The sequence below is a fragment of the Myotis lucifugus genome, unplaced genomic scaffold, assembly GCF_000147115.1.
Source record: "Myotis lucifugus unplaced genomic scaffold, Myoluc2.0 scaffold_3, whole genome shotgun sequence".
Lineage (NCBI taxonomy): Eukaryota > Metazoa > Chordata > Mammalia > Chiroptera > Vespertilionidae > Myotis > Myotis lucifugus.
The window spans coordinates 6,925,664-6,949,717 of record NW_005871051.1 but is presented as its reverse complement, the minus strand read 5'-3'; the positions used below and the strand labels follow the sequence as shown (position 1 = coordinate 6,949,717).

General features: G+C 45.2%; 1 protein-coding gene across 1 annotated transcript in view; it reads right to left on the bottom strand.

Moving 5' to 3' along the window:
* Nucleotides 1–24,054, bottom strand: part of KIAA2012 (KIAA2012 ortholog) — an 87,605-nt gene that overhangs the window by 32,787 nt on the left and 30,764 nt on the right. The window contains 2 exon segments of the mRNA XM_023763173.1: nucleotides 11,329–11,410; nucleotides 20,254–20,317. Coding sequence (XP_023618941.1) covers nucleotides 11,329–11,410; nucleotides 20,254–20,317 — 146 coding nt within the window.

Below are 24,054 nucleotides of genomic sequence, written 5' to 3'. Positions count from 1 at the left end.
GGAAAGATGAAATATATAAAGAGGATTCTGAGAGGTAGTGAGAAGAGGAGAAAAAGAAAATTGAAACCAGGAAAGAAAGCTACACTTTGGGGCTGTTTATTTTTTTAAAATATATTTTTATTGATTTCAGAGAGGAAGGGAGAGGAGACAGAGAGATAGAAACATCAATGATGAGAGGAAATCATTGATCTGCTGCCTCCTGCACACCCCACACTGGAGATCGAGCCCACAACATGGTCACATGCCCTGACAGGGAATTGAACTGTGACCTCCTGGTTCATAGGTCGACGCTCAACCACTGAGGGGTGGTTTTTCATTGGTTCATTAAATTGGTATTTACTGAGTGATAGTGTATGTGTCAGACAAACAAACTCATAAATAAGCAGGATTTTAGGGAGTGATAAGTCTAAGAAGACAATGAAATGATGACAGGATGGAAGTTGATGGGGAAGGCGTGGGACTTGCCTTTGGGTGGTCAGGGAAGACCTCTCTGAGGAGGTGACATTTGAGCAGAGAGCTGGGTGACAATTAGGAGCTATTCCTGGAAGGATCTATCTTTAGCAGTCAGTGTAGCTGATTATTCAGAGGTAAGACCAAGCAGGGATTCTTTGAAAAGGAAAGTAGAATTCCTGATGTCTGCCTGTTCTGCCCCAGCCTCCTGGGCCCCATCCCTGACCATGTGAGGCACCCCTCTGTTTTCTGAGCCATCAGAATGGACACTTGCAGCTCTTGGGCTATTTTGAGAGCAAAGACTGCAGAATAAGTAGTGAACAGAAGTCAAGGTCTCTGAAGGTGCAGAAGGGAGAAGAAAACACAAAGTTAGACAGAAGGGTGAAGGTGGGGGAAGTAGAAGCCAGAGATGCCTGGAGCTTTTTTGTTTCGTTTATGTGCATGCTGTAGTGGGGATGATCACAACACGGATGGACGGGTGAAATGTTGAGCAGAAAGTCAAAACCCCTTCCTTCACCTGTACATACTTTAATATTTCTATGTCCTGCTAAAAACACCTGGAAGCCTTTCCCTTCAGTAAATGAAACAATAAAGATTAATGAGCTAATGGGGTAAAGCTGATTTGAATTGCACAGAAGGTGTTGCGTAAGTTCTTGGCATTTAAAATGTTATCTGACATTTAAAGGGGATGACTGCTAATGAATTCAAGATCTAACACTCCGAGAGACTGAGCCATGGAAAATCCAGGATTATTATCTTGCTGTAAACATGATGTGATTCAGCTGAAAGCCAGAACAAAAGAGAGCCATCAGCTATATACCAATATCCATATGCACACACATATATAATGCAGCCAAACTTACAGAGGTTGTCCTCAAATTAAATAAATATCATTTCCTTTCTTACTCTTGGATTATAACATCTGAGCTACAGACTCACGGAGAAATGCTTCTCCCCAACAATTTTTCCTCCTCCTTCAACATGTGTATTTTGAAGGGTCACTACCGTGGGCTGGCTCTACAGTCATTGGGATATGTTACCATAAGGAGGAAAGGAGATGCTAAACCAACCAGCTAGATCTCCACCCATGGGTCCCACAGAGCCACCAAAGATACGGATCTGTCCTACAGGCGTCTCTCAGGCCTTCCTCTTCTCTCACTCCTTTCTAATTGGGGTTCCCCATCTCTGAAGCTGCAGCTTAATGGCTCCAAGAAGAGCTATTGTCTCTCATTAACGAGGCTGCAACGCTCTCGCTGTCTAACTGCCTCCCACGCAGCGCACAACTTCATTCTCCTGGGAGCGAGCTGCCAAGAGTCTCTGGGAACCTGTGGGCAAGCTGAGCTGGAGGAAGAAAACAGAAGGCAGGAGGGCCTTTGGAGCCAAGATCTGAGATGTGCCGGGGCCCACACCTCACCATTATCTTCACGCATGGAGGGCAGGGGCGGGAGGCCTTTGCCGAAAGCCTTATGGGGTCTATCAAGTTGTCAGTTGAAACCTCTGTGCACACAGGGCGTGTGTCCCCCTCCTGTGAGCAAACAAAAGGAGCAGAGCCAGTCTCTCCTTAGGACCCCTGGGCCCCCTACTTGGCTGAGAGTCTGTCCCTCCACTTCCCTGGGGGGCTGGGGGAGGAGAGGCTCTGGATCCCAGTGGGGATGGATAGATCTGAGAGATTTAGTTATTGGGACTTGGTGGGGAAGGGACCTGGGATTCCGAGCTTCCCCTTGGCCACGTCCCCTGATGGGTGGTGGGGACCAAATCCTGGAAAGGGCCGCGCCTGCCTGGAGCTGTGCAAGCTTCCCTGTGCTTGGCCTTCTCAGGCTGTTGTTTCTTGCCCATGGCAGCCTGCGGGCCTGTAAGTGGGCAGTAGGGATGGGGTCACAGGTGGGGCTGAGGGGTGATGGAACTCTTTTGGGCTCCTATGACTGGGCTGCCTGGAGGGATCCGAGTGGACAAGTGGCTTCTTATATTCTATCCAGTTGGAGGGGACCTCGCCTGTGCAAGGCCGGCCACCCTGGCCACGCCCAGGTCCTACTCTGAGACCTCATCTCTAGGTTTCCTTGGCCTCTCTGCATGGCTTCTTTGTCAGGAGCAAAAGGGACTCCAAACCACAGTGTGGCTCCGCTCAGCGCAAGTCTGCTCAGTGGTTCCTGTGCCAGCCACCTGGGTTCAGCATGCTCCTCTTAGCCACCTGCCATCCTGGCCTACTTTTCATCTTCTAAGGGCAATTTGGTGCTGGTGAAATGGGCTGAGTGACAGCTTTAGGACAACTTCAGGAGATGCAGTTTGTTGGGAAGCCAGAGAAGAGCTTTCTTGTTCCTCCCTGTCACGAATTTTGGTCTCCATCCACTTGTGTACGCCTCGCCTCGAGCCAAGGGAAGGAGATTTACATCCTGAGTGTTTAGCACGTTAGCAGAATAGCTAGCAAACGTTAGGCTAAGAAGAGAAAGGCCGCAACCTCCCGTCTCAGCTTTTGTGAGGGACTCACTGGGTAACTTTTGCCAAGTTGTTCAGCTTTCCGTGCCTCAGTTTCCCTACCTCACTGTTCTCAGGGAGTTTTTGAATCATGAAACCCAGGACACTTTAATTCCTAATTCTGGGCGTCCGCTATCTGGAAAGAAGTCTTATCGGCGAATTCTAATGGATATTGTTCTCAGTTTAATTAAGTGCTTTGTTGACACAACAGAATCATTGTTTATCTGGCTTAGCAGGAGCTGGAGGAGAAAAATTTTAAGCCAAAATAGTGATCTCTCCTGCCCCAGGGGAGGTAGAAAGGAGCTTTTGCTGTGAGGGGGCGTCTGGCTGCATTCAGGCTGGGACTTGGCCTGGTTTGGAGATGACGCACCCTCTTTTAGCCTGGGAGGTGGGAGGTGGGAGGTGGGAAGGGGGAGGTGGTGGGTACAGGGTGGGAAACCGGAGCAAGTCCCTGGCTCCTTCTAAGCCCCGACTTTACTTTAACCCCAATTTGTGGGCCTTCCTGGTTATGTCGGCTCTGGCGTGACTTTTCCAATCTGACAACGGAGAGATAGGGACTCTCAACTTGCAAATCGGTTCCACTCTGAAAGGTCATTTAGAATCAGTTGATTTTCACTAGAAAAAGAAATGTTACCCGTGGTATTTGATTCCCACACTGGCCCATAAAAGCTTATCTAACCCATAATTTACTGGACAAGGAGTTGAACTAGCCCGGGTAATGCTGGGACTGAGGAGGCTGGGGGAAAGGAAGAAAGATGTCCTTTCCCTCTCTTTCCTGCCCCCTCCCCTCGACTGGCCTCCCCGCTGTCCTCTGGCCTCTAACTTTTTCTCAGCAGCCTGTGCTGTGGGGGCTGGGGCCCTGCTGGACGCAGTGCTTCCAGCTCCCAAATTCCCTGCCCCCACTCTGCCCCCTGGCCCTTAGGTGCAGAGCAGAAAGCGATTAAAAGGTTTACAGTGAGAGATGAGAAACCCAGAGGAGTCTCGAAGAGGCAGAACTGTAAGCAGTGGAACAAAATTCCAGACAGCATGGAGGATCCTGGAGGGGTTGGGGGTAGGGCTTGGGGGAAATAGTTGGTGGATTGGCTCAGGGTCCTGCCTTTCAAGCTTCTCTCTTTCCATCTCTGAACCCTTCGATGGTACACAAGCTCCAAGCTCTGTTTTAGAATGGCTTTCAAGGCAGAGGGCGGGGGATAGAGTAATAGTTACTATTGTAATTTATCGGGATTGCTTAGTGACAAGCATTGTGCTAATCCCTTTCCATATGTTGTTTCATCTAATCCTCGTCATGACCCCATGAGGAAATATTATCCTTTGCAGATGAGGAAATTGAGCCTCAGAGCGTTCAATAACCCGCCTGCCACCCCAGGGACGGTACAGAAGAAGCTGGGATCTCAGTGCAGCTTGATGGGGTTCCCAAACCAGTAGGCCTCTTGGTTAGCACAGGCCACATGCGGAATTGGGCCCTGTCTGTCGTGACATCTGTCTTCTCATCTGCAAAAATGGGAACAATAACTGTATCTACCTCATAGGGATGCTGTAAAGGTTCAGGGAGAGAATCCTAAACCCTTCACAGAGTTAACCTCAAACACATTGGCGGTTAGGACCACTTAAAAATATCCTCTCCAGACAATGGGGAGGGAACTGTTGAAGCTTATGACAGGTACATGGAGATTCATTACACTATTCTCTCTACTTTTGCATATGCTTCAAATTTTCCATAATAAAAATACAAAAGAAAAATAATTAAGTAGGCACATATTATGTGTCTGGTTGGAACCAGCAGCCAGCAAATCAATAAACAAAGACTTACTGGAATAAATAATAGTCTAAGTAAACATTCAACAAATGAAAGCCTTGATTTTGTAATTAGAAACAAATCCCTCTCTCTGTAAATTATCCTTAAATTGTCAATGAGGTTTTTGGGCTGACAAAGTAATCCTGTGGTTGAACCAAAAGATGAAGTTTGCTTAGATCTTCAAAAAACCTTTGCAAAGTTTTACAACCAAAGCTATTTAGGAAACCAGGGAGAGAGGAAGGGGGATGGAGCATGGAACTTGGGGAAATGCTATACCAGGTCTTTAGAAATGAGGAACACAGGGTGGGAAATACAGCATACTTCTCTAGACGGGGAAACGCAGACAGTTAATTCTCCTACAGATCAGTGCTAGGCCCAATCTTACCCATCAGCCTCAAAAACATCTCTAAGAAGGAGGCCTAATGACATCTCCAATCTTCACACAACCCAAAGCTTTTCCAAATTGTGAAATACCAAATTGTGGTAACCAACAGAAGGAAGTATCTGGAGATTATGGGATTGTTAGAGAAATGTCATCTGAACTTCCACATCATTATCACTGGAAATAAAACAAGCACAATCTCCAAATCCAATTTAGAAGATTAGGGGCTTTTTCTACCCGGAACATGGACCTTATGGTCGACAAAAGATTTAATCTATCCCACCCCATAGCTACCATGTGCCAGGAACTGTGCTAAACGCTAAACACATGGGATACAAAGGTGAGTAGGCAATTTAGAAAGAAAGTCTGTCTTTACAGAGAGGCTAGCTTGTGCTTTTAGATATCAGTCAAAAAGTTCAACAGAAGGTAGGGTATCAGAAGGACACTGAAAAGGCTATCTTTGTACCTGTGTACAAAAACTTAGTGTGTCTACAGGTGTGTGTGTGTGTGTGTGTGTGTGTGTGTGTGTGTGTTCTTTGTCCTGAAAGAGGAAGGCTGAAAGGCGATATGAACACCATCTGTGAAACCACCGAGGAAACAGATGGGGTAAACATAGGTTTATTCAACCTAAATCCCAGTGCACTAGAATTACAGGCTACTCTTTGAAAGCCAAAAGAGGTAAATTTAGACCACAGAAGATCAAATATGAATTTCTACTGTTGTAAACTCATGAAACCTGAGGTCAAGAGAGATAATCTGGGCCGAAATAGAAGTGGCTTTGTGAAATGGGGAAAAGGGACGCGAGTCCAGTGTGACAGGATTTTAGGACACTACCAAAGTTCTAATCCCTACAAAGCAACCAAACCCAGCCCAAGACAAAGCCTGTGAGGAAGGATGTTTGCTCTCCCTCACGGAGAGAAAGCGGACTCTGAGATCTGGTGAGGTTTCTTTCTTACTTTAAACAAAGAGATGCAACGATTCTGGGGTAAGCTAATTAGGGTTTGAGCTTGTTCTTTGATACTCTTTACTGACAACCTCTCCGACCTGACAGCTCTATAAACCAGTGGGCTCAGGGCCCCTCCCGCCCCAGGATTACATAGAGAGATCTGGATGGACAAGAGAGTTTTATACTTTGAGATGCAAACTTTTCAGAAAAAGAGGCAAGTTCATTGTTCCCAAGGCCTAGGATCAGAGGCATAGAATGCCGACAGGGATTGAGATCCTGAACAGGAGAATTCTGATAGCCCTATCCAACAATCTAATAAAACCTAATGAATGTTAAATAATTTTAACTAACAGAAGTTAAAAAATAATGGCGCTATGGTGTTGACCCTTGTTTAGTTTTCTGTGACCCCCTCAGTTATTTTAAGCCAGACTTAAAACCAGGTGTCCTCATGATCTATTGTTCCTTCTTACAGGGGGAGTTTTGAAAAAAAGAAAAACAGGCAGACTGAAAACAAAAAACTCAACCTAACACATCCCTAATTTCAAATTAGCACGACTGCACTTTTTTGAATGCATTATATGCAAGTCTTTTCCTTACAGATTCATTTAAAAAATGTATATTTTTTGTTGATTTCAGAGAGGAAGGGAGAGGGAGAGAGAGACAGAAACATCAATGATGACAGGGAATCATTGATTGGCTGCCTCCTGCACACCCCCTACCGAGCGAGGATCAAGCCTGCAACCTGGGCATGTGCCCTGACCGGGAATCAAACAGCAACCTCCTGGTTCATGGCTTTATGCTCAACCACTGAGCCACGCTGGCCGGGCTATACATACATTTTTACAAACATATTGCAGCAGTCACGGTTGACATCACTTTGACTTCCATTTTTAAAGTCACGTTGGCAGTTCTCAACTGGCTGTGATTTGCCCTCTGGGGACATGTGGCGAGGTCTGGAGACATCTTTGGATGGTCACAACTGGGAGAGTGTTACTGGCCTTTAGTGAGTAGAGGCTCGGGATGCTGCTCAATAACCTACAATGTCCAGGAAAACCCATGCCACAAAGACTCACTGGCCCCACATGCCAGTGGTGTTGAGGTTAAGAAACCCTGCATCATTCCATTAGTATTAAATCACAATTTCTAGCTGGAACAAGCATCGTTTATTAATGCCTGAGTTAGACCCCTCACTGAGAGGGATATGTCACAGTTAACTCTCCCATGTTGGACTATTATAGGCTGTTTCCCATTTTTCTCTATTATAGATATTGCTGCAATAGACATCTTCACTCACTTTTTTTCCTGCTGAATTATTCCCTTAGGATAAATTCCCAGAAGTCAGAAACAGCGATTCAATGGCTATAAATATTTTTTCCTGTTTTCACAAGTGATATTGCCATTTTGCTTTACACATGGATTGAAACAGGTTACACCCCACCAGGAGTGTGCGGGTTTTACCCAAACCTTGGCAGTACTGGGTGTTGCCTTTTAAAAAAGCGAGAGGAGACACGCATCTCAAATAGAGCATTGATCTCCAGTTTGCCTCAATTTGCATTTAAGTTACCACGCAGGAGGAATATTTTCCCATACTTGCTTTCGATCACTATTATTGTTTGCCTTTTGCTTATTTTTCCGGGTTCTCAATGTTTTCCTCTTAAAGTTGAACGTGATCTTTACTGAGTATAGATAATAATGCTGTTTTAGTGAATGCAATTATTTTTAAACTTAAAAAGTTTTACTTTCATCCTTCTCCCCCCCCTCCCCCAGCATAGATATGTTAATGTTTCCTCCTAGAATTTTCATTTACAATTTTAATACTCTCCTTAGGTGCTGGTCACCTCACCCGCGCTGCAGCCTCTGCACAGAGAGGCCCTGGGGAAGAGGACCGCATCGCCGGCGATTGATGTCAGCCACCAGGTAGGAACCGCTCTGGTCTCTGACCGTATCCCAGGCACGAAATTTCTCTTAATCAAATGAAAGGCCTCAGGAGGTGCCACGAGGCAGGAAGGGGAATACATGTGAAGGAGGCGATCACATTCCGTGAGGAGCTGGAAGGACCCGCATTAAAAAAGGGCGCCATACCTTCAGGACCTCAGCACGGGCAGCGCTCCATCTGCAGCTGTTATTAATATGCAAAAAATGCCTTATAAATACTTGATTCTGTTCGCAGTGGGGAGGCCGTTCATTTGAAAGAGGAAGTGGGAGCTTGGAGTGGAAACATGTCTGCTTGTCTCCCTTTCCTTTTTTCATTGCTCTTTTCATCTCCACATTTCCCCTTGTAGTTTTCTGCCCCCTCCGCCCCGCCCCCCCCGACTGAACCCCCTCCTCCAACGCCTAGGAAGTGGTTGATGTCAGTTGCTCCTCTCATTTCTATTTATGGATGCGCCTCCGAGGCCCTGGTCCGTCACCAGGTGTGGAGGGGTGTCTCAGGAGCTAGGCCCACGATTTGCCATCCTGTGTATTGGAGGCAGGAGTCCCAGATTTTCCTGCCCCCTTCCCAGCGCAGACCGCGCTCAGGAAACGCACAGCAGAGGCGTTTAAATCCAGGCAGTACCGCCCGGCCAGCGTGGCTCAGTGGTTGAGCATCGACCAGTGAACCAGGAGGTCACGGTTCGATTCCCGATCAGGGCACATGCCAGGTTGCGGGCTCATCCCCAGTGTGGGGCATCCAGGAGGCAGCCGATCGATGATTATCTCTCATCCTTGATGTTTCTACCTCTTTCTCCCTTTCCCTTCCTCTCTGAAATCAATAAAAAAATATATATATAAAAAAATAAATCCAGCCAGTAGGGGGCATCCATAGGCAGCCTCCGGAACCGGGTGCATCCATGAACCCAGTCACGTCTGCCAAGCACCCGCTGGCTCCCTCTCTTACCCACCCCTCAGAAGTTATCTCCCAATTCTGGGTCTGTGACTTCTCCCTAAAGCGCGGGGCTGCCAAAGCATCCCACCTTTGGGGTTTTTGCTCCCCTGGCAGCCAGCGCCGGGATAAAAATGTAAAAGCATTTTATGTGACTGAACTCCTAATATGGGAAGACCCCAGCGAGGGAGGGAGAGGATGAGTCAGTGGGGAATTCGCGGACAGGAAGGAAGAGCAGGAACTGCTGATGCTGATAAAGATCAATTTTGTGTGATATCCTAGCCTGCTTCAGAGTGGAAGGCGACAGCGAGAGGAATCCATCAAGGTACGTAACTGAAATCTGCTGGGCAGAAATTTGTTTCTAAATCCTTTCCAGATGCTTTATAGTAACTCGAAATTAGTCATTTACATGGAGTAGGCTGAGGAAGTAGTTAAAATCGAAGTCAGTGATTAATCTAATAAAGGGCCATTAGCCTCAAGAAGTAAGGGGGGGTCGGCAAGGAGGGTACCACCCCCACTCCACCTCCATTTTCTCTGTGTTTAAGGGCTGGTGGGGCTCCCTAGACTTTTCCTTAAGTGGTTCTCCTTTTGGGGGCTGCTGCTAGAGGAAAGAAGGCAATTGGCTCTGGGGGGGACGACCCCCCTCTTTTCACGAAGGGAGCATGTGAAGTTCTCAGAGCAGCTGGTTTTGCCACAGCCTCACGGGCGACCCCAGGGTTAGAGTGTCAGACCCTCGGCCTGGTGTTCCTCTGACTGCGAGGTTAACAGTTCAGTCTAGGACTTAATTTGACACGACTGAGCCCCTTTTTTTCATGGCAGGTGATGTCAATTCTCCTGAAACACAGCCACGGGGCTGGGTGAATGTGGAGCGTGTTTAGGGTGTGTGAGGTATTTGCAGGGCCTTTGGAGTTGTGGAATTACCAAAACAGAGCATATGGCCTTAGCCAGTTTGGCTCAGTGGATAGAGCATTGGCCTGCGGACTGAAGGGTCCCAGGTTTGATTCTGGTCAAGGGCACATGCCTGGGTTCTGGGCTCGATCTCCAGTAGGGGGCGTGCAGGAGGCAGCTGATCAATGATTCTCTCTCATCACTGATGTTTCTATCTCTCTCTCCCTCTCCCTTCTGCTCTGAAATCAATAAAAATAGATTTTAAGGAAATATATAGCATATTATCTTTTCCATAGTTATAGACTCTCTTAGAAAAGCTTCTCGATCTCGTATAAAGTGTGTCTTCAAAGTGGGAATGTAAAAAAAAAAAAAAGCAAACGTTGGTGGCGGGAAGGGATGGCTCAGCGGAGGCCTGATCCAGGCCTGGGTGTCTGGCAGGGAAAGTTCGGGTCTTTCCACAGAGCCAGCTAGTCGCACAGATGAAAACAAAAACGACTTTTATCAGATTTTAAAAAAATCTATTAAAATGTATATTTAAGATTGTTTTTTAATGAGTGTGAGGGAAGAGGTGGAAGTCGGGCTGGGGCAGGAAGTGGGAGATAAGAGAGAAGAGAGATCAAGCACCCTTGCTCCTCGGCTGTCACACCAGGGACCGACCTGAGAGGCGGGAGCTGGGCTGCTCCTGCTTCAGGGTCTGGGAACCCTGAGCAGCGCAGGAATTCCCCTGAGTTGTCTCTCCAGAGAGTTGGAAGACAGTTCCAGCCTCAAAGCTTCAAATGAAGGAACAAAATTGCAAATATTTGTGAACATGTGCCTTTGAATCACTGATATTCCTAACCCACCCGGATGCAGCCTTTTTCTCCTTTCTTTAAGGTATCCTTGTGTTTTTTTTCTTGATAGCTCTATCCCCGCACCCTCCCCCCCCCCTCCTCCACACACATTAGGAATGAGAATTGGAGTGGAAAAAACAGGCCCATTGCCATGAAGTCTTAGTGCTTCCAGCCTCAATGGATGGTACCTTTCTTTGTTCTTTGTTCCCTTTTTGATGTTGCAGAAATGAGGGAAAAGCCCATTCAGCTTATTCATGAACACGAAGAGCCAGACAAAACATTCCCGGTCTGTGAGTGAAGGAACCTCCGGGATTTTATAGTTCATTTGTCTCATTTTATTGATGAGGCAGATGAGGCCCAGAGAGGGGAAGAATCTCATTTAGGGTCACACAGCAAGCCAGGACAAGAACCCAAACGTTCTGACTCCCCATCTCCTGCTCATTTAAAATCAATACTGTAGCCCTAGCCGGCTGCTCAGTGGTTAGAGCATCGGCCTACGGACTGAAGGGTCCTGGGTTCAGTTCCAGTCAAGGGCACATGCCCAGGTTGTGGGCTCGATCTCCAGTCGAGAGCATGCAGGAGGCAGCCAATCAATGATTCTCTCACCATTGATGTTTCTTTGTCTCTTTCCCTCTCCCTGCCTCTCTGAAAACAACAAAAATGTATCATAAATAAATAAATAAATAAATAAAATCAATACTGTACCTGCTTCTCTGGCTTTTCGGTCAAAGGTGAGGTTTTATTAAGATCCATGAGAAGATCGGTTCCAAATTCAGTGTTTGCTGTGGTAGAAATTAGAAAAGAATCCAAGTTGTCAGATGTAGGTCTCATGAATTTTTATACATACCATATACACGCACACCTAGTTCATATGTGCAAGATTATAAACACACATACCTACGCAGATGGCATTCATATTTACTCAACAAATAATACCCATAACCTCTATGGGCAGTCTAAACACCAGTTACATATAGCATTAAGACATATTCAAATTTCTATTTTCTTGTCTTGGTTGATCTTTAAAAGAAAAAAAATTAAATTCTTTGTGCTACTAAGACTCAGATAAAGCTGAAATTAAAAAGGAAATATTGATGGGAAAAATCTGCTGATGCTGCCGAATATGAATTTTGTATGATAGCACTTCACAGAAGCAGGAAAATGCTTCTGCAACCTTCCAGATTGAGAGATCAGAGCTGTCCCCTTTCCCTTTCCCCTCACAGTGTGGAGGGGCAACAGGAGAGGAGGGGGCGTGATGCCACAGTGGGGCCCCCCAAGGAGCAGGCGCCCCACAGACACAGACATGGAGTTGCCGTGTCATCCACACGCCTCTCCTCCGCGGTTGTGCTATCTCTGCTCCCTACAGGTGTGGAAACTGAGGCTCGGAAGGTAAAGTCATCGCCTCAAGGCTGTATAACTAGTGAGGTGTTTTTAAAAAATGTATTTTTATTGATTTCAGAGAGGAAGGGAGAGGGAGAGAGAGAGAGAAACATCAATCATGAGAGAGAATCATTGATCGATTGCCTCACGCACGCCCCCTATTGGGGATCGAGCCCGCAACCCAGGCATGCGTCCCGATGGAGTATTGAACCAGGACCTCCTGGCTCATAGGGCAACCACTGGCTGGGCACCAATGAGGCTTCGAGCCCAAGACTGCCTGATGGAAACCCCAAGCAGCAGAGGGATAGGGCTTATTTTGTTTTTCTTTCTTCCTCTTAGAAAGTAAATTCAATGTTTATAAAGGAATGTTTATTTGAGGAACAAATTTAGCCAGGCGCATGGCTCCTCTGTCAAAGGAGTTTAGCCTCTTGTGTGGGACGAGTGTCCAACAGAAAGTTCTTTCCATGCTTGCTGCTCGCAAGTAGCTCTTTTAAGAGCCTGTGGCCACATGTGACTCTGCTTCTTTGTCTCCTTGACCTGAAGCCTCCAGGCATGCCTTGTGGGCTGACCTTTCCTTTTCTGTTGTTTCTCAGCTGTCCTCTTCCGTCTCGTTTGAAAATGGCTTCTGTACAGATTTAAAACGTTTAAAAATTGAAAACAGCTGGGGAAACTGAGGCCCAGAGAGTGGTTTCCTGGGATTGGCTCAGGGCCATCCCTTGAAATAGCCCAAGACCGGATCTCCTGATTTAGCATCTTGTACTTTCCCTTCCACATCGCACTGCCTCCTGTTAGCCTCACTGGAGCTTGCCACATCCCAGCTGCTTGGCCCCTGGACAAATCCAGCCCAGCAGAATCGTGTTGCGATGAGGTTCATTTCACTGTGGCTTGAAAGGAACCATGGGTCTCTTAGAAATGAAACTTATAAATTCTAACGCATAAGGAAAGTTCTTGCAACACCAGGAGAATGAATCAGTCAGCCAGAGTTCAAGAAATGTAAACACATTTTTAGATAGGAGGCTGAAAAATCGCTTAAGACTTCTCCATCTCGTGGGTCAAGACCCTGATAATTTACTGAGGTCTAAGCTGTCGAGGAGGAGACGCAACTCACACTGCATTCCTGGGAGATAGAGCAATGGGGGTGGTAACGCTTTCTCTCTGAACAATGTGGGGAGATCTACCCCTGTTATCAGGCCGAAGAAACGAACTCATTGACCAACGCAGACAACTGGCTGTGAACACAGACCCGGCTCTTTTTCATCATCCCGGAGGCGATGTGAACAATCACAGATACGGGTGGCACAGCTTCCAGGCCGGCCTGAAACTGGGAACTCGCGGTCTTTCTGTGATGAACATTTCTGCCACTAAAGAGATAAACAGAAAACACTTTCCTTCCCTGGCTGCCCACCATCAGGCCAGAGCGGATTTTCAAATGCGCGCATTAATCTAACCACAGGCTTTTAGCAAGGAGATAGCCTTACCACCAGATAACCGGCAGCTCAGAGATGACCCTTACTACATGGGGTCCCATCCCAAGCCTCCTCTGCCTTCAAGTCATGGGATCCTTCACCAAACACTCAAGACTTGAATAGCAGGAAAGAGCATCTGATTCTAGTCTGGAATAAGATGCCTTAAAATTTCCTCCTACTTAAACCTATGTTGACTATGTTTAATTGCCAAGTTGTGGTTCACTGTTTTAGTTAAAAAGGAAAGATAGTCATATTTACTCTGGCGGGTCCCACCTGGCATCAGAGTGGAAACTGAACTCCAAAGAGTCACCTTATCAGGCAACGTGGGCCACCTGACTCCTCCATAGATGCTGTCAGGGCTTGGGAAACAATGTCAGACCTAAAGGCTCCAAAGTGGCCCAACATTCTGTGGTCACAAGGGCAGTAGCTTTTGGAGGTGCTGGCAGGAGCCTCTTTAAGTCTGTTTAGGGCCTTTTCCCACACAGGCATGAGTAGCCTTTGATCATTAGCCTGCTGTCATGGAACTTCGCCCACACTTGCGGTGGTTCATCATTGAGGAGGGATCTATTCATTGCCAAACGGACCTCAGGGAGCAACTTGGCCTTCTCAGAGCTTTGCACATGGACTTACAGCAGAAACCAATAGGAGGAGGCCTAAAAGTCAGCCTTTGTACCTTCATGGTTTTTATTTTGGTCCAAAATGGAAGATGCAAAGGCAAATTCCAGATTATTAAAAAGAAATTCTTCCCAGTATAAACTAAACCATAAAAGGAAGGATAATTCTGGTCCCTTTATATAGGCCAGCTGGCCTTTCCTTAGGACTGCTATCTAAAAATACTTATTTCATATGATATGACTCAAGACGTCTATGACCTATAGGGTGTTTATTGTGTTATAATAAATCTCAAGTCTGCTTGTTTAATGTAGGAGACTGAGACCCAAGATGGCCTTTTGGTATTGTCATTATCAAGTTCTTGGGATAAGATTTAAGACCTTGCTAATGCTACACATTTTCTCTTTAAATCTTCCTGGATGATGAGGAGGGTGAGATGGGCATATCAAATAGTTGCTCAAGACCTGAGAAAGTCTCCAGGCCAAAGACATACCCCAGGGAGCTCTATTAAAGGAGCCAACTAGACGGATCTAGAAGATATGAGTCATTCTGAATTTAAATATGGAAATGCAATAAATGCAAGAGCAATATTTTTCTTCCAATTTGGAATAACAGTTCTTTTACTTACTTATGTCTTTGCAGACCAAGGCTAGCTCAGTGTCAAGGGTCTGGCTTTAGCTTTGGGAACACCAACTTCTCTCAAAAGTTCATAAATTATTTTTTATGGAGAGGTCCAGTGGTACATGGCAGTTTACCAAGCCCCAAATGGAACGCAAGCTAGATGATGGAATTTAAATTTGACTTGTGTAGCAATAACAAAAAAAAATCAGCTACATGAGAAATCCTCCAATCAAGATATATCATAAGATTAATAAGGATACTTCTGGTGGAAGAATGTATGGAAGAAGGGAATTAAAAAAGAGGTTGAAGGTAGCACTACATACAAAGTGGCTAATCCATTTAATTCATGTGGTGGCCTTAATGGTGCAGAAAATATTCTTGCTCACGTGCTCTCAAACAAGTATAGACATCCGGTCTCCCAGCCTCTAGTCTTTCCCCCTTCAATCCATTCTTTACATAGCTGGGAGAATCATTTCTCTGAAATAAAAATTTGGTTATGTCAATTTCTGTGTAAATTGGGATAAATTCCTTAGTTGCTGGCTATGGCCCTTTATAATTTAGCTCTTGCTTACCCCTTTAGCTGAGTTTCTCACCACTTCCTCCCCTACGTGTGCCCTGGGGTCCAGGCATTACAAGCTGCTCTCACTTCTCCCATGGTGTCATTTTTTCTAGCCTTCATATGGCCTCTTTCCCTGGAGCCTCCTTTCTTCTTTCCACTTGGCCGCTCCCTACAGATATCCTTAGAAACTCAGCCTAAGTGTCCTCTGCTTCCAAAATACTTCTCAACCTCCCGGTGGAGGTAGCCTGTGCTCGTTCAAAGCTCTAAGCACACTCCACTACTTTAAGGCATAGACTTTGTCTCTCAACTGTATTCTTGTGCCTAGCACTGTATTTGGCATTAGTAGGTGGTCAATTAGTATATATTGAATGAATGAATAAATAATCTTTAGGTACTCTGTAAAATAGACTCGCTAATTCTTTCTATTGGACATGTTCTGATACTGGTGTCTTCATTAATTTTCAAATGACAAATCGTAGAGAACTAAGACAATAGCAAGTGAAAAGGCTTAGGCCACAGGGAGATGGATGAAAGCAGCAAGAGAGAAACCAGGAGGAGAAAAAATCCTGAGGAAAAGCCTCATGCTTCTCTATGTTTTTTTGTTCTTTGATGAGAAGATAAACATCTGAAGGGTGATAAAATAGAAAACAGTATTTATAGATTATTAATGAAAAGCATAATTTTTTGATCACTTGACAGAACAAAAATTAATATACCAAACCTTTCTATGGGTTGAGAAATATAAATGATACACATACACACATATCAGCCTTAAAATGTGTTGTGCCAAGTCCTACTTCATTGCTTGAGGAAGGCCCTGATGCCACGTGCATCTCATACATTAAGTGAGCCGCAGATCTTGACTGCTTTGGGAGGGACACATTCCGAGAATTTCAGGAATCCTTAGATTTGTGAATAGCCTTTGTATATCATATTCCCAATAAAACTAAAGTAGAAATGAAAAAAGAAGGGGACCTCTTTAGACTCTTGATGAGTCTATAAATAAATGAATCTATAAACAAAGGATTAGAGTAATTTATAAAACCATTTTTGGGGGTCAGAGACTCATCAAATTGTTAAACCCACTTCACTTTCTCTTACTTCCATCACCAGCCCCAGCAATTGGCCTTCTTTTAAGGGCCACTAAGCAAAAACAATAGCCCTAGCCAGTTTTGCTCAGTGGATAGAGCGAGGCCTGTGGACTGAAGGATCACGGGTTCGATTCTGGTCAAGGGCACATACCTCGGTTGCAGGCTCAATCCCAGTAGGGGGCGTTCAGGAGGTAGCTGATCAATGATTCTCTCTCATCATTGATGTTTCTATCTCTCCCTCTCTCTGAAATCAATAAAAATATATAAAAAAAGAAAAAATGATAAAAAATATATAAATCAGTGTTCTTCTTTTAAAAAAAATAATGTAACATGAGCTATTGCAGATGTTACAATGAATATAGACCACAACACTGAGATGTGGGTGCTGGGCGGTTGGGTGGGTACACTCCCTAGTTTAGTGATGGTCTTCTGTCTCCCACCTTCATGATATCTAGGATTTGACTTCTTGCTTCTGCAAAATGACAAATTTCATGTGTCCCTGACTTCTGAAGTCTTTTACAATTATTTGAAACCGATCTTCAAGTCAACAAATAATCAATGTCCACCATTTATATAATTTTTTAGAATCCTATCTTTTTTTATCTGAAACTGTTTATTAAAACAAAATGACCAATAAGGAAACAAAAGTTGTGAAAACTCTATAGGTGATTCCAGTCACTGGAATCACCTATAGAGTTTTCACAACTTTTTGTTAAATTGCTCTTTGAACTCAATTCCAGGGGATATTATTTTCAGAGTAGTGTTATATCCATTTTCCTAAAAAACAAATGGGGGATGTTAAACACAAAGAGATATAAGAGTTTTTCTTTAAGGTCGTTGAGCAAATCAAGGGGACAAATACGTTTTCTACATTCTAAGCCCTGAAAGAAGTACTCTGTGCTTATAAGGGCAGCCTACTGGAATGCATTTTCCTGCAAAGACTATGTTCTGCTTGGTGGTGAGTCTCCCAGCTCATTCTTAAAAAACAAAAAACCAGTTTAACCCGTATTATAGCTGAACTCTAAAACACCTATAGTTTGTGTGTGCCAGCAGCATTCTGCCAGGTTCCCGTGGTACTGGTGGGTCCCTGTCCTTAAAAAGCTTGCAGTCTAATGGAGAGAAAAGCCTAGAAAGTAGACCATTCTGTAAGAGAGATGCTGTGATGGGCCACGCACAGGGTGCAGTGAGAGCGGGTGGAAGAGGCCTGCCACTCAGTCGGTGGAGAGGATTGGGTGGGAGGCACAGGAAAACTGCCTGGAGGGAGGTCGACTTGAGAACGAAATTGGGAACTGAATGGTGAGTAAGAGTTAACCAGGGAAAGGGGTAACAGTTGGGGGATAGCGAAAAGTAGAATGGTGGTTGTTGGGGGCTGGGGGCTGGGGGAGAATGGGGAGTTATTTCATGGGTATACAGTTTCAGTTTTGCAAGATGAAAAGAGTTCTAGAGATTGGTTGCATAACAGTGTGAATGTACTTAGCACTACTTTACCCTTAAAAAATGGTTAAGTTGGCAAATTTTATGTTATGTCTATGTTACCACAATTTAAAAATATGTCGGGTGTTAGGAGGATATGAGAAATTGTGCTTCAGGCAGAGGGAACAGTATTTTCAAACAATTGGAAATGAGAACAAGATTTGAATTAGCCTAATTAAGGTCTTTTAGTGACTAGGAATAGAGAAGAGAAGGAGTAAGTTTTCTTTCCTTTCCCTGGACATAGAGCTTGTTATGGGGCAATTCTGAAATAGTTTGTCTTTGGCACTCTACCATTTCCCTTTCTATACTTTTCTCCTTCTTCTGCCTCCTTCCCTGTACAGCTAATATTCCCTATTAATCCAAGCCCTCTGGGGCACTGTACCAATCAGGCACGTTTCAACCCTTAAAACCCTACTTACCCTAAAATTACCCACCTCTGTTTCCACCCCTATCAGAAATTGTAGTCCCTCAGCACAGCAGTTCTCATCTAGGTTGCAAGTAAATAAAATTTTACTAAAGTGTGAATGACTATTAGCTTTTCAGTATCAGTACTTTAAGAGAATACTTCTGAATCCAAAATAAGTCTATTACTAGTGAGATTTAAATCGTAGAACAGTAGAAGTGAAGTTATAACATTTTGGTCATATTAGGAAGAATATTTTTGGTCTGGAGAGCTACTCTGTAAACAGGCCTATCTTGCTGGAAAATCTGTTTCAAGAGTTTGGTTCTCCTGAACAATTTATTTTTTTCAGCTTATCTCCTTCCCCCACATCTTTAAAAGTTGCAAATCATTTTCAGTGTCATCCACACAAGGGGGTCTGATGCTGGTAAGGGGAATTGGCTGGAGTAAAGAACAACAGAAGCCGTTTGTTTGTACGGGTCATTTTTAAGTCAGGAACTTCCTAACGTCTCACATGTTGTCAGGTGGGAATGTGCCTGTGTAGCTGACATCACCACTAACCCTGAGCAGTGGTTAAAAAAAAACCCAGCTTCCTAAGATTCAAATCTCAGCTTCACCACTTAGCTGTGTGATTTTGGGCAAGTCATGTAACCTCTCTGAGCTGCATGGTCCTAGATAAAAAATAAAGATAATAGAATTTATCTTACATCATTGCTGTGAGGATGAAGAGAAATAATAAGTGTAAAGCACTCAGTACAATGATTGGCCTATCAAAGATAGACAACAATGGTAGCTATCATCATGATCGCCTCCTTCTCTTCCTCCTCCGACCCCTCCTTTACTGAAGGCTTCTATTTAAGAGCTGCTTTGACCCAATGGGCGAGAGTGAGCAGAACTGACACGGAAGCTCTTCCCACGATGGTCAGCCTCTCCACCCAAGGAGAACGGCCGGAAGGGTAATATGGAATACCAGGCATCCGAGCATTTCTCTGCTGACAGATTTTGAGATTGGCAAGCATATGACTGTGCCTTTTTTTCCCTTCTAGTTTTGCAGTCTCTGGCAGAAACAGTTCCCTTCACTCAGCCTGGCTCCGGCCCTCCATCTATGGCCTGGCTTCCTGTTCCTTTAGCAGGTCCCTCACTCAGGATTCATTGCTGCCCGTCCCAAAAATAAGCAGTAAGGAAGACCACACACATTTTGCTATTAATCAAAAACTATTTTTAGGAGAGAAAGTCTCTACATAATCATCCTTTCCTGCTGGTCTGCAGCAGAAGCAGCAATGGCTGTGGGTGGAGGTTGAGCTACAAAGTGAACCTGTACTCTTAGTGTTTGCTTAGTTCTCTATGGGGGAAACACAATATGAAAGGAAGCTTGGAAGAGGCAGGACTGGCCTCCATCCTCCATTTTTTTTTAAATTGACTTCAGAGAGGAAGGGAGAGAGGGAGAGAGAGATAGAAACATCAATGATGATTGAGAATCATTGATCGGCTGCCTCTTGCACGCCCCCCACTGGGGATCGAGCCCACAACCCAGGCATGTGCACTTGACCAGAATGGAACCGGGACCCTTCAATCCACAGGCCAACGCTCTATCCACTGAGCAAAACCAGCCAGGGCTCAGTCCTCCATTTAAAGTCCAAGCCTGAGAGTCTTTCTCTCAGTTTCCCAGTTTGTGGTTGTGCAAGCTGAGCTGTGCACAATTCTAGGAGACAATATCATCTTGTTATAATTGTGCAGCATATGACCTGCAGAACCCTCAGGACATCCCTGAAAATTCTCCTTCCTGGGCCAGCTAAGCACAAGCACTGGTTCAACCCGACTTCTCTTCTCCCCCACTATTTACACTCAGACCAGCACACCCAGGGCTGCCCCTGAGTAACTCATGAAGTGAACCCTCTTTCCCACGTATTGCTATATTGGGGGAGAAGCTGTGTATTTCTGGAGGTCTAGGTATGAAATATTATGTACGTGAGTCAAATGACATAGACGAGAAGTACAGGTGACTTTTTGAGGAAAATCTAAACTTATAGGAGATGTTGAATACGAGACCCCTCATTTTCATGGCTGAAATTTGAACTGACAGATTCATAGGCTGAAAAACAAGAAGAGTTTTACCTAAAGAGTGAAAAAGTCTTGAAAAAAGCTATTTTCCTTACCCCAAGACAGGGGAAAACACAAAATGGATGCCCTGATGCTTAAGCCTCGTAATGAATGGGATGGCTTTGAAAATTCCTAGATGCTATCATGGAGAGAAGGTTGACTTAGGGCTTAAAAGCATTGAAGGAAGTAATATTTTAATTTAAGATGTTTAAGGGAGAAACCCTGCCAGGACCATGATGCCAAATTTCTGAGAGGGGAACTCTTGACAGAGCAAGAGCATGAAACAGTTACCGCTTGACACAGGCTGTGCGGAGGTGCCCAGATGTGCACAGCAGATGTGTCGCAGAGCCCTGTGCACACAGCAATGGTGGGATGACAGACGCAGGCGCATGTGAGGCGCCCAGCCTCCAGCTGTAGTGTGAATACAAGGGTTGGGCCGGGGAGATGTGAGGGATTCTAGCCCATCTGATTATAGCCAAAGAGACAGACAGGCTGTTGCACAGGCCTGATGAATTTTTGTGTGTGATCTCTTAGAGTCACCAGGGGTGAGAATTATTCTCCTAGCTGTCCTTGTCAGTCACATGAAAATTAATTAAAACAATGCCGTTTTAATGGCCCAGGTGGATTGGGATGTCAGACCAGAGAAAGACAGTTAAGTTGGGGAGGGGGGATAGATAGCAAAGGGGTCAGATGAGTGGATGGGAAATGAAAGAATGGTTTTCAGTAGGAAATTGTGTGTGTGTGTGTGTGTGTGTGTGTGTGTGTGAAAGAGAGAGAAAAAGAGAGAGAGAGGTGTGAGATATTAAGGAGATAGCAATAGGGAGGAAAAGGTCCAGGAAATCATAGATTTCTGCAAAAGATTTCTAGATCATCCATCTAATACCTACTAAAACTAATTTCCAAACACATGTACGTATGTATTTATGCTTTGTTGTCTCATTACTGGTAATAACCATACTAGAGAGGCTGCCGGAAATGAATGTCTGGGTTATTGGTTTGCTACAGTGAGGTGGGGCTTGGAAAAGCTGCTCTTTGTTGCTTTCCCACCTTGGTGTGCACACACACACACACACACACACAGCCACACGCACACACACACTTAGGCTCAGTGTGGCGGCTTGGGATTCTGAGAACCAACACTGGAGAGAGGGAAAAGCCATAATTAGTGTTAATTGTTGACCCTCCAGTTCCAGAATAGATGCTCTGGAGAATGGGAAATGAGAACAAACATTAATTATTGAGGAAGGGACCTTGGAGACAGACACTCTGGATTAAAAGGAGAGAGATAAATTGCATAATGAATGTTAATTTTCCCTCCAAGAATTGAGTGCTCGGTGGTTGGGAGGGAGAAAGAGGCTAAAACAATCATGAAAGAGAAACCTCGGTGTGTGTCGGGGTGAGAGGGGACAGGCGGGTTATACAAACACTTTCCATCACTACTTCCGCCTTGCCCTTCGCCTCACTCACAGCTCCCAAGAAATCTGCTCTCAGGGTTTTCCTTAGGACTCATTACTCACCACAGTGTTCTGCTAGGAAGCTCAGCCTCTTCCCTGGAAGCACACCAGCCAGAACACAGCCACAGAGCACTGCTGACAGGCTTAGAGGCGCGTGACACTGGGATTTGCTCTTTATGTGCTGCTGGGAGTTTGACTTAAAATGAGGGAGGCGGCTGGAGCTGAGTGCCACTCAGGAGAGGGTTGTGCCCGTGGGAATGACTCAGGCTCCAGGGACTTAATTGTTGCTTTATCTTGATTAAAATACACCACACACACACACACACACACACACACACACACACCCTCTCCGCAAACTAATCCTCTTAACTGAAAGTGAAAACAGAAAAAAAGGTGATTTGAGCAGAAAATAAGAGATGAGAATTGCAGCCGATTTTGTCAAGATGCTCTACAAACAGGCTTGTCACGGCTGCTCCGATGCAGGGTGCTGGTGGAGGTCCCACATCCCGTGGGTGGCCTGAGCACCTTCCTTCTGTGTCTGTCCACGGTCCTCATCTGCTACTGTCTGGATGATTCTGCAGTAGCCCAAGCTCGCCACCTTTTCTCTTGCCTGTTCTTCATGCTGGAACACACGTTGGCTTGTAGGACAACCCTCCTCAAACATCTGTGATTCCTCGTTGCCTAAGAAGCAGCATTTCAGCTCTGTCCTCGCATAGGAGGCGTTGCTTGGGCTGGCCCTGGCCTGTCTTTCAGCTCCGACCCCACCATGAAGCCCCTCCACAGTCCATTCCGCACATCGTCCTTCTCCCACATCATCCCATACGGATACCCTACTTTCCTGTCTCTTTGCCTTTGTTCATGCTGTTCCCTCCGCTGGTTATGTCTTTCCATCTTCTCTTTATCCACTTCGACTGTTTCTCAAAAATCAGTGCAAATGGAGATTCTCTGGAAAAACCCGTCCTCATCTCCGAGATTAGAATGAACCGCTCCTTCCTTGAACACCCCCGACTGGCGTTATTTAGGCGTCTATTACAGCACGCATCTCATTCCGCCTCGTGGTAGTTAGTTGCTTGAGAATCTGTCCTCAGACCGACTGTGCGGTCCTTGAGGGCAGCTGAGTTCCAAAGCAGTGAAATGGTTTACCCATGATCACAGAAATCATGGTGGTAGAGTCAAGAATTTGAAACTTTAGTCTGGAGTTCTTTCTTCTTCCTCATGCTGCCTCATCTACAGGACTTGTCCTTTAAATGTCAAGCATCTTCACAAAGCCAATCGCTGCTAAGAGAAAAGCTACCCCAGGAAAATCATACTTTGTCAACTGTCCCACCAACACCGAAGGATCCTTTTACCCGTGGGTCCCCACAACCAACATTATCACACATGACAAATGGGGAGAACAAAGGGAAAAGTCAACCAATGAGCATCTGTTTGCCCCCAAATTATCAGTGTTTTGAGACCAGCGGGGATATTCTTGGATCCTTTATCTTTTTTGTTTACCAAATTGCAGACCATCAGGAAATGACACCACGTATATTATCTATGACTGAAAACATATTACCTAAATCTAGTGATTTAAAACAACAAACTTTTATTGTCTCTCACACAGTTCCTGTGGGAGCCTGGGAGTGGACAAGGTGTGTGATTCTGGGATAAAGTCTCGCGGGAGGCTGCAGTCCCACTGTCAGCTCGGGATGCAGTTGTCTGGAGGTCTCTGGTGCCGGAGCATCCCCGCTACAGTGGCTCACGCACACGCCTGGAGAGCTCGTTCTGGCTGTTGCCATGTGGACCTCTCCCTTTCACTGCCTCATGACAGACATGGTGGTTGGCTTTCCCCAGAATGAGTACTCCACAAGGGAAACAAGGAGGAAGTGCCTTTTATTTTTTATATGTTTTAAAATCTTTATCATTGAAAGTATTACACATGTCCCCCTTTTTCCCTCATTGACCCCTTCTAGCCCATCCCTATCCCCCACCCCAGGCCTTCACCACCCTATTGTCAATGTCCATGGGTTATGCATGTATGCATACAAGTTCTTTGGTTGATCTCTTCCCTCCCACCCACCCACCCCCGCCTTCCCTATGAGATTTGATAGTCTGTTGCATGCTTTTATGTCTCTGGATCTATTTTGTTTATTTTGTTCATAAGATTCCACATATGAGTGAGATCATCTGATACTTGTCTTCCTCTGACTGGCTTATTTCACATAGTATAATACTCTCCAGGTCCCGTCCATGCTGTCTCAAAGGGTAAGAGAAGCCTTCTTTTTTATGCTGC